This window comes from Rhinolophus ferrumequinum, chromosome 14 (assembly GCF_004115265.2).
Source record: "Rhinolophus ferrumequinum isolate MPI-CBG mRhiFer1 chromosome 14, mRhiFer1_v1.p, whole genome shotgun sequence".
Classification (NCBI taxonomy): Eukaryota; Metazoa; Chordata; class Mammalia; order Chiroptera; family Rhinolophidae; genus Rhinolophus; species Rhinolophus ferrumequinum.
In genome coordinates this window covers 26130263-26147165 of record NC_046297.1, presented here as the reverse complement: position 1 = coordinate 26147165, position 16903 = coordinate 26130263, and the positions used below count along the sequence as shown (strand labels likewise).

The 16903-nt window shown below is 34.8% G+C and overlaps 1 protein-coding gene across 12 annotated transcripts in view; it reads right to left on the bottom strand.

Moving 5' to 3' along the window:
- The window catches only part of LOC117034109 (suppression of tumorigenicity 18 protein), a 152328-nt gene that overhangs the window by 73633 nt on the left and 61792 nt on the right, over positions 1–16903 (bottom strand). For 11 of the 12 annotated variants that reach the window (XM_033126809.1, XM_033126808.1, XM_033126816.1 and 8 more), the window contains one exon: positions 3281–3477. In XM_033126809.1, coding sequence (XP_032982700.1) covers positions 3281–3477 — 197 coding nt within the window. Of the gene's footprint in view, positions 1–3280; positions 3478–16903 lie in introns of those variants that run through there. The other variant, XM_033126818.1, reaches the window with a different exon arrangement.

The following is a 16903-nucleotide window of genomic DNA, read 5'->3' as shown; positions in this document are numbered from 1 at the left end:
TTTTTATGTTATTGTGTTTTTATTTTCCCCAGTGGCCTACTGATTTATCTTCCGCTTTTGCCATCGAAATAACTAAAAGATCCCTGCCTTTAGACTTAGAGGGACCTTGGTTTAATTCTGGGCCTGGTGTTCATCTCTGTGCAAACTCTGACAGGTCCCGTAACCTTTCTGATGCTACTGTCCTCACTCACACAGTGAGGCACACTGGTCAGATGGGAGCACATGGAAAGCAAATAACACCCAACAGGTTTTCAGTAAACAATGACTCTCTTCTCCCTTACTATTTTAGAAGATAGTAATGGCAGAGGAAATGTAGGACCCTCCACATAAGTGAGATGGGGCCTGTTTGTCATTTAGAATAAGTGAAATTGAACCCCGTGAAAGGGCACAGTCCATAGTGCAAGGAAGGCTCAGCCCAGGTCACCACCCATGCCACACATGCTATGGCAAAGCTCACCAACTGTCTGGGGAAACTGGAGTGTCAATGCACAATGAGCTATATGGAGGGGAAACCTCTATGGCTTTGAGGTTCAGAAACTGGGGTCATGTGGCTGGCCCAGCACCACCTGCCTGTGTGACTTGAACAGACCCATGTCTTCTGAGTCCTGGATCCTCATCTTCAATATGAGGATAATCCAATGATCCAATGACTAGATTATCCAAAGTCATCCTAGGACAATAAACTAATGCGTTCCTGACATGCTGTTCAATTTTTTATTTTGTTTAACCTGCATAATAACTCTAAAAAAGATACTTTCTACTCCATTTTACAGAAAGGAAACTATGGTTCTAAAGAGCTAAAGGCTTGCTCAAGATCACAAAGCTGGCCAACAGGGAGGTGAAATTCAGAACCAGGGCCAGGGCCTCCCAGCTCTATGCTTGTCCCTCTGTAACAAGCTAACCCCCAGATCCCACAACCTACAAATGTTATGTGTCATGGGTGATGTTTACAAAGTACAGCAACTGTTAGGAGAAACTGTTCAGAATACAAACAGACTATTATTTTCAAAAGTTTGAATATTTTCAATAGTGAAATTATGGAAAGATATTAGAATACAATTGACAGCTAACTCGCAATGAAAAACAATGATCACTAAATTATAAATAAAAATATATGAAAACAAATACAACAACAAAACAAAAACTAGCAAATAAACCCACCTCTACTTTCTTAATACCACAACAATATAGGTCAAGAAATTCCTAGTGTCTATTTCTGGGGGCAGTCAGAGAGTTGGACAGTTACCAAGGACAGCCTTTTCTCAGTCCTGAGTGCAATTTCAAAGTGTAAGGGAGATTCAATGGTCTGGAGCTAACACTTTCCTTGAAGAGTGAAAAAATAAACACCATTTTTGCCTAATATGTAAAAGTTCACATTTGTTTATTTGCTTTAAACCAAAGTCTCTACTCTGAGGTGTCTGGTAATTCTAGAAGGCCTATACTAATGGATTCTTGCATGTATATCGGCTGTTCTGCATTAAAACAACTTAAATAAAAGAAAATCCTCTGAAAATCACAACACATTTCGACTTTGACTCCTTCAGTATAACTGGATTTCATTATAATTAGATATTTGTTCTGTTTCTATAATTATCTGAGTTACTTTTATAGATAAATTAGTTCTCCAGGCCTCTTTAATATGTAAATCTTACTGGGAAGAAAAGCCTTAAAGAAATAAATTGTCTTTCAAAGTTCTAAAATTTGAATGGCTTGTCTCTTATTTGTTATTTATTGAGAGATAATATGTGTTAAAAGTATCATCTCAGCCCCTCACGCTCCTATAACTGACACATTTCCCTTAATCATGAGCATGTGGTTATAAACTGGGGACTCCACACTGGGTTAATGTCACTGTAAGGTGACTGTTCTTTTTCTTGTCTGCACTGGGAAAGTGTGCCTTTGTCCTACCTCCTGGTAGTACTTTGCAAACTTGTCTTATCTTTGCCCCAGTTCAGGTATATCTGCTCAGTTTTGTTCATCATTCTTAATGACCACCTGCAGCTCTTTGAAAGACAGACAGTTGACAGTATGGTCTGTAGTTTTGCCATCAAATGGATACAAGCTCATGATCTTAGCTTTCATGAGCACTATATTTTCTCTTCATCATCTGAACAGCCTGCTGAAGACACAATTGGGCACACACCTGGCCAGGTAAAGACATTGGGGTACCCAGAGTACCCCAAGAGATGAAAAGCCCTTATACTGGGCTTGGACACTAACTTAACTCTCTTTCCCTCTGGAGAGTGAGGGATAACTTGCTCAAAGGACTGAAGACAACTTAGAGTTTTTCTCTTTTGACCAGAGATAGGAGCATCTGTGACCTGCAATTTCTGGAAATGTGACTTTGTGATTTAATATTGTAGAAACTTAGCCCAGTCTATTGTCTAAAGGTAGTCAGAGCTTGGAGATAATTAGATTATGGAGCATGGTTAGCTAGGAAATAATTTTTTGCTTGTTCTTCAATTTCAGCCTCATGCGCAAAGTAGTTGGTGATATTCTGACGCCTGGAGCACTAACTACCAGGGACTAATAGAACTAACTGTGAACTGGGTAGAAACACATCCTAAATTTTTGAAATAGTAACTATATATCACTTAGCATGCAAACAGCATTTGATGAATGAGTGAAGAATTTAATTAATGAAACATAATGTGTGCCTACAGGTAAATTAAAATGATTTATTTGGGAAATAATGGCCAGAATGATAAATTTTCTATAGTTAGCATTTTCTGAATGAAGGAGACTCTAAATTGCCAACTTTAGGTCCCTTCTGCCATCCATTGCTATAAATATTTATTTTAAAAATGTTGAACATATTAAGGTCACAGTTCACTGGCATTGGTCCATGGTGTTATCATCAATTATATTGGGGGGGGGTAAATTATACTACGTGTTTATAAAACAAAAATACAAATACAAATGTTTTATTAATATGTCATATGTTGAAGCTTAAATGTGTCTTTTATTTTGAACGGTTCTTTCAGGCATTAGTTATCCATCCTATTAGGGAGTCAAGATACTCTGCAAATTTAAGGCTTAATACCTTTTATTTTCTTTAGAAAGGTCAAGGACCCTCTGGTGCTTATCTTTAGATATTCCACAGTTACTGATAAAATAAAATTGGCCCTCAATAAATGGATGCTGAGTGAAATTAAGTGTTTAGTTTTGTTTCCAAATTGGAATATGATTTGAACCACACAGACTGTATGTTCTACATAAATTAAGTCTGAGTCTTTGGTGCCAGGGCATTTGAAAAATTCGGGGCACTCATCCTTACTACCTGTGGTAGGTTGGTTGTTGGTTTCCAGAAGACCATCATCCTCCTCTGCTTCAATCCTGGTGTCATGCTCTTTGCAGTCCATGTTTGGGCTGTAGTGTCGGGGCTTCATTAGCAGGGATTTTCTCTTGTTAATCGGGACACCCGAAGCCTGTTCTTCAACTCTCCTCTTCTTCACCGTGGAACAATCATATGCAGCACTGTCGTGATTGAGAATGTGGTATTATAAATCAAGAACTTGGTAAAATATAGTTTACTGTTATTTGCCCTTTGACTTTACTGAAGCATAATCTAAAGTCTGTGGAAACTTGGGCCTAAAGGTTTAGGGTTCATTGTTGGCACTAACAACGCATCCATTGAATAAATTGTGGATTCTATTTTACTGCCTATCAAAATAGTTTTTTTTTTAAAAAAATCATCCTTAATCCTGAGTAAGCATATGTTAATCTGTGCTTTGCTTCGCACTATACTAAATACCTTGGGAGGGATGAAACAAGATTTGACTAGTTTGCTAATCCTAAGAAACAACTAATGTGAAAAATATACCACCAGATAAAACAAAGCAAAACAAAACAAAACAACAACAAAAAGAGTCCAGTATGAATAAATCACAAGGTTCTTCAATAGTTGTTTGCTACCCAAACTATTTATCTCTGCCACAGTTGCATATCAAATTTTAGATGCCACTTCCTGAGTTTTGACTTGAAAGAAAGAAGCATAAAGGGAGGGGACAAGTTATGAACATTCAATCAACCCATGTCCAGTCACACACACACACACACACACACACACAAGGTGAAAAGATGCTACATGGCATTTTGCTTTTTGATTCTTACCAATTTGGTACAAAGAACAAACACATAAAAGGAAGATAAATAAAATTGGAATTCACAAAAATGGACAATAGTTTATTCTTACTCCTGTTCTCATATGGTTTTATTTGGATATGTTCCTGAGGGTGGCCCTTTCAAAATAGATATTTTTTTTACACACAGCTCTCTCAGAATTAATGTAGATCATTCTATGTATTGAAGTTAACGCAAACATTCTCTTGGCAAGATCCAGCAAACCAGAGGGTTTAGCCAACCGTGTAAGTCTAGGAGAGATATGTATTAAATGCTCTAGGAACAAATTTGCAAGAGCTTTCGATGAAAAGATTCAGAGGAGAGAATCCTAGACTCAGAGCAGTAAGATATTACTTACTCCATCACTAAAAATGATGAAATACTCAGTAATATTGCTAAATAGACAAAGGCCTTAAATTGTTCTCTTAGAAACATCAATGCAAAGATGGTGGCCCATTCATGAAAATTATTTTATTATAGTCACAGATGAAAACTTCAGAGAAAAAAGTGCTATTCCTTCTAAGAGAAAAAAATTATTCCAGAAAGAGAGATAATTCAAGAGGGTTAGAAATTTCTCAAATAAGATTAAAAATAGGAGAATTCAAAATTATTCTGAGGGAGCAGTGTAGTTACTAAATAAGCAAATATGCTTTTGCAAAATTTCTTTGATGAGCTCAAATTAAAAGTGACCATGTACAAAGATGGAGCAAAAGAGGATATAACCAGATGACAATGACAGCAAACACATGTCTTTACAGGAAGACTGCAGCAAATGAAGACTTACATGGCCTGAACCTGCCAGTTTGTCAAGGAACAGTAGTCTATAACATGCAGTTATAAAGTAATGAAAGTGAGCACAGAGAAGCAGAACTGCTTCACACTTGCCTCCTTTGTCAAGGAGATTGACCTTTGAAGGAGGAGGGACAGAAGAAACATATCAAAAGGGAATAAATTTCTTAGTCATGTGAAATGAGTTCAAGAAGTTCCCTAAACTATTACAGTTAAAGTCTCCTAAATCAAGTGAGTTTCCATCAAAGATACTCAGAAAATATACAAGTAAGACCAGTAAACCATTATCTCAAACCAAAAGGATTTACATAAAATGAGAGAGGCTTCTGGCAAATATTATTCAGATATTAAAACAGGGAAAGAAAGTGGAAAGAGGCTGAGAAAGTTTACAAAGATGAAGACTTTTCAGTGTCAGTAAACACTGATTAATGATACCTGGGTCTCTAAAAAGAACTGGTCAGTCAGAAAAAAGTCATTTCTTTCTTTAATGGTTGGGGTGATAAATGAGGCTGCATATCTACCTGTAAGATACTTACAAACTTTGTGATGCTAACATTATTATCCAAATTTACTTATAAAGACAAATTACATTCCCGAAATCCCATATCTGGTAGTTGGTGGTGCTGATATTTGAATCCCAATCTGCTGGGCTCCAAGGCTCATGCTCTCCCTTTCATGTTGCCAGATTAGAACAATTAATTTGGGTAATTTCCATCTGCATTTGATAACTGGGTGAAGTAGTACCTGGATAAACCAGTCACTTCTCTAACTGGAAGGAAGCTGCCTATTACAGGGCTTTATCACGTGCAGATATATATATGACATTCATTAGATCTGGAGATGCTATTGAGCTGCAGCAATGAAAAACATGTTGCAAAATGTAATTAAGGCACTCAAAATGTCCATATCTGGAGCAGTAGAAAGAAACTAATGAGATGACATTTAATGGTAATAAAAATCAAGTTCAGTACTTGGGTCCAAATAATAATTGTGCAAGGAGGAAGCATATAAGGTTTTATCTTAAGGATTAGGTTGGTGCAAAAGTAATTGCAGATTTTGCAATTATTTTTAAACTTTTAAACCACAATTACCTTTGCACCAACCTACAAATTTAGCTTAAAATAAATTATTGTGCTTGATATTAACTGTGTATGAATTTCCTTAAATAATATATTAGCTGTGTAATCTGTGACAAATAATTGAGTTTTTTGGAACACCAAATTCCTTATCCATCAGACACGGATATTTCTTTTTATATCACAAGTTGTAGATAAAGTAGATAACTTCTGTGCTGGTAAGGACAAAAATAGGTCAAGTTAGAGTTATTCTGACTCCCAGCTCAGTGCTCTTTAGACTCCATCAATATCAGGCTGATATTGCTACTATGCAACATCACAAAATCTCTCCCTGGCACACTGCGCAGACTTATGCATATTTGTATGTCCATGAATGCATTTTCTTTTTTTACATATTATTTATATTTACATAAATTATGTTAGATTTATACATAACATTTTCTTTAAATCTCACACTCTGTGCATTTTTCTCCATTGCAAAGTAGCTATGGCCCAGGCAGCATTTGAAGCTAAAATGAAAGAACTTATAATAAATATTACCCTTTGTGTGTGCATGGAAAATGGTCCCTTTCTCTAGTTTTCCCTGAGGGCACACTATTTTGGCTTTATTGTGACACTTCACTGTGACACTGCAATGAGGGAAAGCCATGCTTTACATGTCACTGAAAGAAATGCCACAAATTGCTAACATATCTTCTCAAGGTTGCCAGAAATAATTTCCACTGGGTTGTGCTTTCCCATCTGTGGAGCTCTGAAATGTTAAGGAAATAAATGAGCTCTATTATCTATATTTTTCTAGTAGATGAGAAAGAAAGAGAGAAAATACACTCACCACTGCATTTATTGTTCTATTCAATCAAACTGTTGCTTTAAACATCCAGAGTCCTCCAGGGAACTTTATCAATGCACCAAATACCTTTCAACACTATATTTCATATCTGTGGTTTTTGTTTTATTAAAATATCTTTAAAGGATCTCTATTTTTACCCAAGGGAAATTTTTAGTTACATATTTGAGAAATGCTTCCATTTAGAAACTCAAATTCTAATTTGAAATCATACTCCATTTGATGAAAACGTGTGGCTAAAATATTATTAAAAAATGACCGAGGAAAACAACAATTAGATAACATTAATAATATACTTAATGCTGGACTTATGTTTAGAAGTCAAATTCATTAACCCTTCAGGTCTCAAAGAATATAACAAATTAGGAAACTGTGAAACCCCAAAATCTGTCCAATAAGAACTGGGCTCCAAAAGAGTTTTCCAGCTTATTTTCCACAGTAATAAATTCTCAGTGCAAGTTACTAGAAGATATGTAACAATTTTTTAAAAATGTATCTTCAGCAATAGATATATTCTGAGCATACCCGCACCCCCAAAGAATATAACAGAAAAATAAATGAAAGTTATTAATCCCTGAATCCAAGGAAACTATTTGCATGTTCTAGTATTTCCATGGAAAATTCATAGTGGGTATTCCTACTGGTTTCTTCTAATTAGGCAGAATACTACGGACTCATTGAAAGGGACCAGGAACTATGAATTTGAATGAAGAAGAAGAAGAAAAAAACAAAGGTCTGACGATTAAATAAGAAAAAAAATAAACTATTATTTTTTCAGAGACACGATTGGGGAAAACCAAAAATAATCTACAGATAAAACATTAAAATAAGGAAGCAAATTTAGTGAGGGCACTATTAAAAAACTTATTTGAACTTCTATAAACCAGCAATAAAAATTTTATGAAAATAACAAAAAATATAAAACCACTTATAATACATAGAAGTAAGAAATACTTAGGAATAAATATAACAAAGGATGTGTAAAACTCATATAAAACAAATAACATTTTGAGAAAATTAAAGATTTAAATAAATGGAGAAATATAAAATGTTCATGGAATAAAAGACTCAGTATTGCAAGATTTCAATTCTCCCAAATTTATCTATTACATTCAATGCAATCCCAAATAAAACCTCTAGAACAATTTTCTCTCTTTTTAGAAATTAACAAGTTAATTCTGAATTTGTATGAAAATAAAAAGAACCAAGAACAGCAAAGACCATCTTGAAGAAGAATGACGACAAAGTTAGAAGAGTTACAGACTTGGATGTCAAAGTTTATCATTAATCTGTAGTACTTAAGATGTGGTGTTATTGGTGCAAGCATAAACAAATAGACCAATGGAACAGAATAGACATTCTATCTATTGGGTCCAGAAATAAGCCCACACATATGAGACCTGGCAATTAAGTTTGAGAACTTGTTGCAACAATGTTGCTAAACATTTTTGATATCAGAGGGATTATTCATTATAAATTTGAACAACAGTTAACTGAACAACAGTTAACCAAATTTACTATTTGGAAGTGCTGAAAAGGCTGTGTGAAAAACTTAGACGACCTGAACTTTTCACCAACAATTCATGGCTCTTGCGTCACTACAGTGCTCCAGCTCACATAGTATTGCCTGTGAGGGAGTTTTTAGCCAGTAAACAAATAACTGTACTGGAACACCCTCTCTACTCACCTGATCTGGCCCCCAATGACTTCTTTCTTTACCCAAAGATAAAGGAAATATTGAAAGGAAGATATTTTGATGGCATTCAGGACATCAAAGGTAATACGATGACAGCTCTGATGGCCATTCCAGAAAGAGTTCCAAAATTGCTTTGAAGGGTGGACTAGGAATTGGTGTCGGTGCATAGCTTCCCAAGGGGAGTACTTCAAAGGTGACAGTAGTGATATTCAGCAATGAGGTATATAGCATTTTTTCTAGGATGAGTTCATGAACTTAATTGTCAGCTCTTGTATATGGTAAATTTATGACGAAGGTGTCATTGGGGAAAGGATTATTTCTTCAATGAATGACACTAGCTTAATTGGATATCTAGCTGGAAAAAAAAAGTCTTGCCTTCTACCTTACGACAAAGAATTTCAGAAGGATTTTGGATTTAAAACATGCACTGTAAAACAATAAAGCTTCTAGGAAAAAATGTGAGGCAATATTTTCACAACTTTAACAAAGATTTCTTAACCAGTTTACAAAATGCACAATTTAAATGAAAAAAAATCCTGATAAATTAGACCACATTAAAATTAAGTTTTTATTCACCTAAAGATAACAACCAGTAAGTGGAGCTTCCTATCAATATTCTGTTCTTGATCTGTTTACATAAGCATGTGAACAACCTGAAGGTTGCAAAGATTCATTGAGCTCTTTTCTTTATGATATATATGTGCATATATATATATATATATATATACATACATATATGTATATATATGTGTGTATATATATACATATATATATATATATATATGTATATATATAATACTCTTCAAAGCAGTTTTTAAAAGACCAATAAGAGTGAAAAAAGTAAGCCACAGAGTGGGGAAAAGTATTTGCAATTCATGTGTACTATATATATGCACTCTAAATAATCATTATATAATGCTACATCCTGGATAATTTGAATAGATGGGTCCAAGAACTAAGATGAAATTAGGAGTGGCTTGGTTTACCAGCTTCTCAGTCACTCACCGGAAGGATTTGTACATCCATTGTTCCAAATCTTGGCTCTGTGGGTCTAATGATCATAGGCCCCAAAAGGACAATACTTCCACTGGGGTACACAGTATGTGTTCGAATAAACTTTAAACTCTTACTGCCTCTCAGTCACTTGGACTTCTTGTGTTTAGAGATCAAAAGGCAAGGAACAGAGTCAACATCCTGGCAGGAGTAATTGACCCTGATCATTGGGACTAGGAAGGTTGCCATTCCATTTTGGTGACAGGGAAGAATACATTTGGCACTGAAGTGATCTACTGAGGTGTCTCCTACTTCTTTCTGGCACACACTTGACAGCAAATCAGTATGTCCTGCAGCCAGAGACTCTGAAAGTCATGGTGACCAGGGTCTCAAATCCCTTAAGGATGAAGGTCTGAGTCAGGCTGCCAAGTAAGCCATCTAGATTAGCAGAGGTACTTGGCAAGGGTAAAGGGATTGAATAGAAGAGTAAATAGAAGAGTGAACTTAATATGCAAAGTAAGTGAATTTGAACTGTGAAAAAGTACACTGTAGTGGATAGTGGATACTGTGGCATGCCACTAACCTCTCCCCACTGCAGGACTAAGGTATTAATTTCCCCCACCTGATGAGAGTGTTGGAAGCTAATGGATCTTAGCTGAATCCATTTCTGGGAATTGCCCTCAGTCAGAGAACGCTCTACCTCCAAATCACAGCCTCATGGGGAAAGCCCATATTCAACCTTGCCTTAAGACAGAAAAAACTGTGAAGAACAATTTCAGCCCCAGAGCTCCCAGTAAGAATGGCTGAGACTTGTGCTGCAATCGTGTTGTAATTCAACTTCTCACACTGCCCAGTCCTGCTTCCTTTTCTGCTAACAGGTATTCTTGTCAAGAGCATGCCTCCAAAAGCATTGTGTCAAAATTCCTATCTCAGTCTGTTTTTCAGGGAACCTAACCTGGGGCAAGGGCAGGTAGTGGTGGGTCGGCTAGAAGAGCTGGGAGCTTTGGAGCTCGCTCTTGACCTACAGGACTTAGACACAGTCCCTCTTATAGTCTGTTCTGATGGTCTAGAAGGTACATGGTCATGGCTGCAGTTTTTGGTTTTTGCTCTTTGCTCCATTTGAAGCAAAAAGAAGGAGACAGAATTCATTATTATTCATTTAGGAAACCAAGAGATATTGATGCATTTGACTTAAAAGACCAATGGTGGAGACATATGTTATTTGACAAAACAGTGTATTATTTTGACATATGATTTTCATATTGCTCTATTGGGATCTCTATCTGGGGTGAATCTTTATCATTGTATTTTCAATTTTAAAATCTGAAATAGATTGACATATTTCAGTGACTTTTCCAAGGAGTTTATTATCTCAGTATAACAAAACATATAAAAGTGTCAGACATGACCTCTCTTTGCTAAGAACTCATAATCTAACTTATGGAAAGAAAGTAAACACAAGACAACAATAACTAATAAGAGAGAATATGCAATTAAATTTGAAATGAGAGACACAAGGAATATATAAGAGAGCTAGGTCAGAAATAAAGTAGACAGGATGGATACTCTTCTCCATGTGTTTTAACAGATAAGCTTCCTTTTAATGATCTAAAATACCACCTACTGAAATCTAAAAACCTCATTACAAAAAGAAAATGTAATCTTAATATTATGCTTTAGAAAGTTGAGCTTTCAATATTTCCTCACTGCATATTTCACAAAATGAACAAATTATCCTAAATGCCTAAATCATTTCTGGTAAGAATTTAGGCCATGTATAGTCATTTGCCCCCCATACATGATGTCACATTAGATGCAATGCTATATTCTCTCTGCATTTTTAATTTTTTTTAATTTAGGAGGTGGTCACTTCACTTCCTAAAACCCTCTGACCCAGCACTCTGTGCTGTGGATACCCTAACAATTGGCAACCTACAACAACTATTTGACTCCACTTTAAGGAAATCAGGAGACAGCAGCCTGGGTAAAAGTTAAAGTCATATGTTCATTTGAAAGAAGCCTCATGATTTCTAAGAGAGGTAAAGGCCATCATAAATGACAAATTTATGTTTATGCAGTGAGGATTATAGAGATATTGTTCATTCTTCAAGCACAGTCCCTGAAGTTCATGAGTCAGCTCTCTCAGCTATGTTTTAGAAACTTGTGACCATGCTCATATTTACAGAGCTATGTCAAGCTATAGCATGACAAACAATAAACCTATAATTTAAGCTTCTCCTATTACTCTTGTCATAAATTCATCGAAGTTGTCGCTATTTATCGATGGTTGGCTTGCTGTTATGGAACACTGATTCCATTGGCAAGGTTATTTGATAACATCAGATTTATTAGAGGGGAGAATTCTTTTCCCATGAGGCCAGAGCTAATAGATGTTTTCTCCTCATTTAATTGGGATTAAGTTTTATGAATGATTAATTAATTGCATAATATCCACACCAGTTTTTTCATAAAAGAGCCACATATTAATAATGATGATAATAATAATAGTAGTAATAATAATAAAAATTTGCTCTAAATCATGAGGTAATAGTTAAATGGAACTAAGAACACTTCCCACAAACCTCCTGCTGCCCTCCTGTGCCAGGTGAACATATCCTCCTTTGGGATGTCCTTCCAGCAACAATGTCAAGACACATTGCTTCTATGCCACTATGTGGCTTCTATGCCACATAGTGTTGGGCATAACCCTCTGAATGGTAATTCTTTCTCCTAGTAACCTGGAAACATCTGCAAGAAAGCAGAGACTGTTTCTTGTCCATTTGATATCTCCTGTGTGTAATAGAAGGCCTGTGTCTTTACACATGTTTAGTACATGTTCACTGAAGTTGAACTCGACCCAGATGTGAGCATATAAACATGTCTTTGGTGCAAACATGAACCTAGAGAATTGCCTTTCTCTAGGAGATGTCTCAAAAAAAGCTATCCATTGAATGTACAGATGATGTGCCTGTTCCACCCTCCTTGAAACAAGAGTTTACTGATCTGTGCAAGCTTTTGTTGCTAGTTCCCGTCACAACTGACGATGTGCTTTTTCCAGACAGCCAAAAGATAGAGAGGAAGTAAGTTAACAGTATCAAGTAAGTCAAGAAATCCCAGTTGGTCCATAAAAAGACTGACCAAATAACCAGGATATTAGGAACTAATCAATCCCAAACTCTGCTCTCCAGGAATACAGAACAATCATATAGTTTTAAAGATAATTCAATCCTCTCATGAACCAAAAATTTTAAAGAAACAACTATTTAATAATTAATTAAAATACAAAATAATACACCAGCATCAGGAGTACATTCTAATATAAACTTTAAATTATCTCTGCTTTATACCCAAAGACAATGTATCTCAGTTAAATAATAAGGGTACCATTGATCTCCTTTTAATGGCCTATAGGTTGATCAAACAATTCAGTTAATGTATAGCCACATCTCAGTCATGCAATATATAAATAGTTCATTGGCCTTTTCAGAAATATAATATGATGGATCATAGGGATTCCTCCCCAAAAAGAGAAGTTGACTATATTAAGATAAAATTATAAAATTAAAGACAGCAAAGAGATGATCATTATGGATTTGAAAATCAGGATACTGAAAGAATTTAGAAAGAAGTTAAAGAAGGGATATCTGTTGTTGTTTGCTTGTAAATTTGGCTTCATTAAAGCCAGACTGTTATTTTAATTTACTTTCTCTTAAGTATAAAAAACCAATAAAATATATGTGATCTTATATTAATTTTGTCAAATAGTATAAAATTAAAAGTACTAAGAAAAATTAAACATAAATGATCTTATTTTGATCATGAAATAATACAAAAACAAAATTCACACATTTCATAAGTGCTTTGTGAAAAAAATGATTATATTTTAGAAGACTTTTAAAATATGCCTTACTTAAAAACTTTAAGATTATTGCATCATCTTAGTTGATCTATGATATTTTATTATAGATTGTATCTGCTGAAAAATTAAATATAGTTGAATAATAATAGAATCTTGACAATTCAAGTTAAATGCATTTGTAAAATCGAGTTCAAAGTGACTCTTTTTACTTTAATTAGTCACTAATCTGAATTCTTCTTTTAACTTGAAGCCTGTATTCCTAACCAAAAATTATACATATATATATACACACATATATATATATATATATATATATATATATATACATATATATACATATATATATATATAGAGAGAGAGAGGGAGAGAGAGTTGTGAAATTTCATAATAGAGATAAAAACAATGCATTTTTGCATATTATGTGAGTATATTATAAAACAATATACATTCATTGTTTGTGTATTCACAAATACCTCATTTTGAAGGAAAATAAAGTTTGCCCTCATTTAATTTCACTAGCATAGTATTTTATGTAATTTTATATAGAAATTGTGCCACCGGCAGAAATTTTGTTAGCAGCACATACTAGCAAAGATGGTGAGATTTAAAAAAGCAAAACACTTAAATGCTGCTTCAGTAATAATAGGTTGAGAGGTACCCTTGCTCCTTCCTCCTCCCTCCTACAACCCCTAGGCTCGGTCTTAAGACTGCACAGTCTTCCTGGGTACCTCCAACTTTTGGTGGAGGAACCACAACGCTGGCTCAGCTTCTCACTAGGGGTAAGGAGTTTAAGCTCTAAATCTCAAATTTGAAATAAAAAGAAATATTAAATACAAGTACCAGTATCTTCATATTATTTTCAAATCACCCCCATGAATGGTGCACAAAAGTTTTATTTGTCTTGCCATTTTACCAATATCCTATTTTATGTTGCTTGGTGAGTAACGACATCAAAAATTCTACTTCAGCTCTCATTTTTGTAAGTCTTCTCCCTGAATTTGCAACTTATTTATACTTTATCTATATTAATTTATAGTTTACATATGTATGTAGCACAGTTCTTCGAGCTTCCTAGAGGTCATGGAGTATTTGTTGTGATTATCTAGGCACTGTACAAGCACTTTCTGCAGTTTGAGGAGAAATAGAACCCTTCCAGGCACACTTTTAAAGAAAGAAGAAACAGTTTACTTCATCGTAAAACTTAGAGATCAAAATGAATTGCAGTTATTTAATAATGAGAACGACACTGCAGCATTAGTCACGGTGGCCAGGCCATTGAAACAACCTAAGTGTTCTTCAATGGGTGCTTGGATTAAGAAGCTGTAATACACACATACACACACACACACACACACACACACACACACACACACACACACATAGTGGAATACTACTACTCAGTCATAAAAAAAGATGAAATACTGCCATTTGCAACAACGTGGATGGATCTTGAGATTATCATCCTAAGCTAAATAAGTCAGATGGAAAAGGACAAGAACCGTATGATTTCACTCATATGAGGAATAAAAAACAGAAACAAATGAACAAGCAAACAAACTTACAGACACAGACAACAGTATGGAGAATGAAGAGGGTGAAAGAGGTCAAATATATGGTGATGAAGGGAGACTAGATAATGGGGAAGATGTATTATAGAACTTGAAACTTGTATGCTATTAACCAATGTCGCCTCAATAAATTTAATAAAAAATCAGAATGAGAACTTTAAGACTTAATGGAGATTGGTGAGTAGAATGCAGAACCACTATCCAGGCACTGGCAAAATTCCATTTCAAAAATCCTATTTCACTTCTCATTTTTGAATGGGAACATCAGAATGGAGTAGGCACCAGTGATTGCAAAGTACACATAGAAAAACATCTGCTCTAAATTAGTTTCAAACAAAAGTAACAAAGGTGATTAATATTTAATTTGTGATCATGTGAATAAACTCAAGATCATGTGAATTAGCCAGACAACTCAGAGGGGAAAAAAATGTTTATCATGAACAATTTACAAAGAAATTATCTCTATTTAGCACCATGTCCAAACCATCAAATACCAAGTTCCTATTTATGTTTGTGATGCATACACCCTTATTAACGAAAATTATCTCATTTCTTCACAAAGTAAAAATCATTAACTAATGATAGGGTTGGAGCTTCTTTGTTACTGTGGGTCAATAACTCACAAAACACTCAGGTTGGGGCCACATAAGTAAAACTGAGTTAATTTAGTAGGGCTTGACATGAAGATAAGGAAACATAAAGATCTGATTAGTACTGTAATGAATAAAGCATAGGTGTCCTTCTGTTCTCTCACATGAACATTTTTCTCTTTTTCCCAAGGTGCGCATACATAACTCTTTCTAAGGAGCAGGCTCTGAATGGTTATTGAGAATGACAGAAAATGGAGCTTAATATAAGTTCAAAAATTTGATGTAAGAATTAAATGTTTTACATGTAATAGATAATTATAACCATATCCTACATATTAGAAAATAATATAGTGATTTCTCTTTGAAATATAACTAATTCATTACTTCTAGGTAAAATTTATAAATAAATAGTTTTATCGGATATTATTTATTTCATATTTTTTTAGTAAGAAGGAGAGTCATATTATTTTTGTCATATATAACAAATTTTATTAATGTTGACCTTTTCATTATTCACTGGTTTCTTTTACTGGCAATTTCTGTTGTAGTTTCTACTACAGATATTTCTCAATGTTCAAAAGAATGTGTTTCTCAATTTCGAGTAAGGTGGGCCTAGTATGAACATTTAGAATAGAAATTTGCAGAAGATACCACGAAAGAAGGAAAGGTGAGAGAGAGGGAGAAAGTGTGTGAGATGGAGGCGATCAGAACGAAGGCAGACAGGGAGGCTGGGGAAAAGAATGGAAATTAAGAGTGTGTGTGTAGGGGGGAGAGCACAATTAGATAGTCAAAGATTAACAGAAATAAAGACACTGAGAGCAACTTAAAAAGGAGACACAGACACAACAGTATGAAGTAAAGATATACCCACTGAGGGGAAACAAAACAAAACAGGCATATATACAAACACAACTTCATCAAGTAATATGAGTACTATGGTAATTTGTTGGCTTTTAAAATTACTGACAAAAGACTTTTTAAGAGTATGTGGCTGTTTTATGACTACTATCCAAAAACGCCAATTTTATTTCTTCACATTTACCTGAATGCAGATATTTTGTCCATAAATCTAGGTTGCTTTCTTAGTACCCTAGACTGGAAAACTAGAAACCTACAGATATACACAAGGGCTGTGTTATGAAAAAGAATTGTCTGATATTTGCAATGCTTCCATTTATCCTTCTCAACTTCCCAAAACATACTATGAATCATTTCACAGAACTAGCTGCCATGCTTGGAGTAATATTTAAAAGGAGGATCAAGTGTTAAAAAAATGAAGTGAGTATTGACTTAGAAGTCACCTACTTTGATATACTATTATAATTATGTGTATATAAATGTATGCATGATATCTCTCTATATG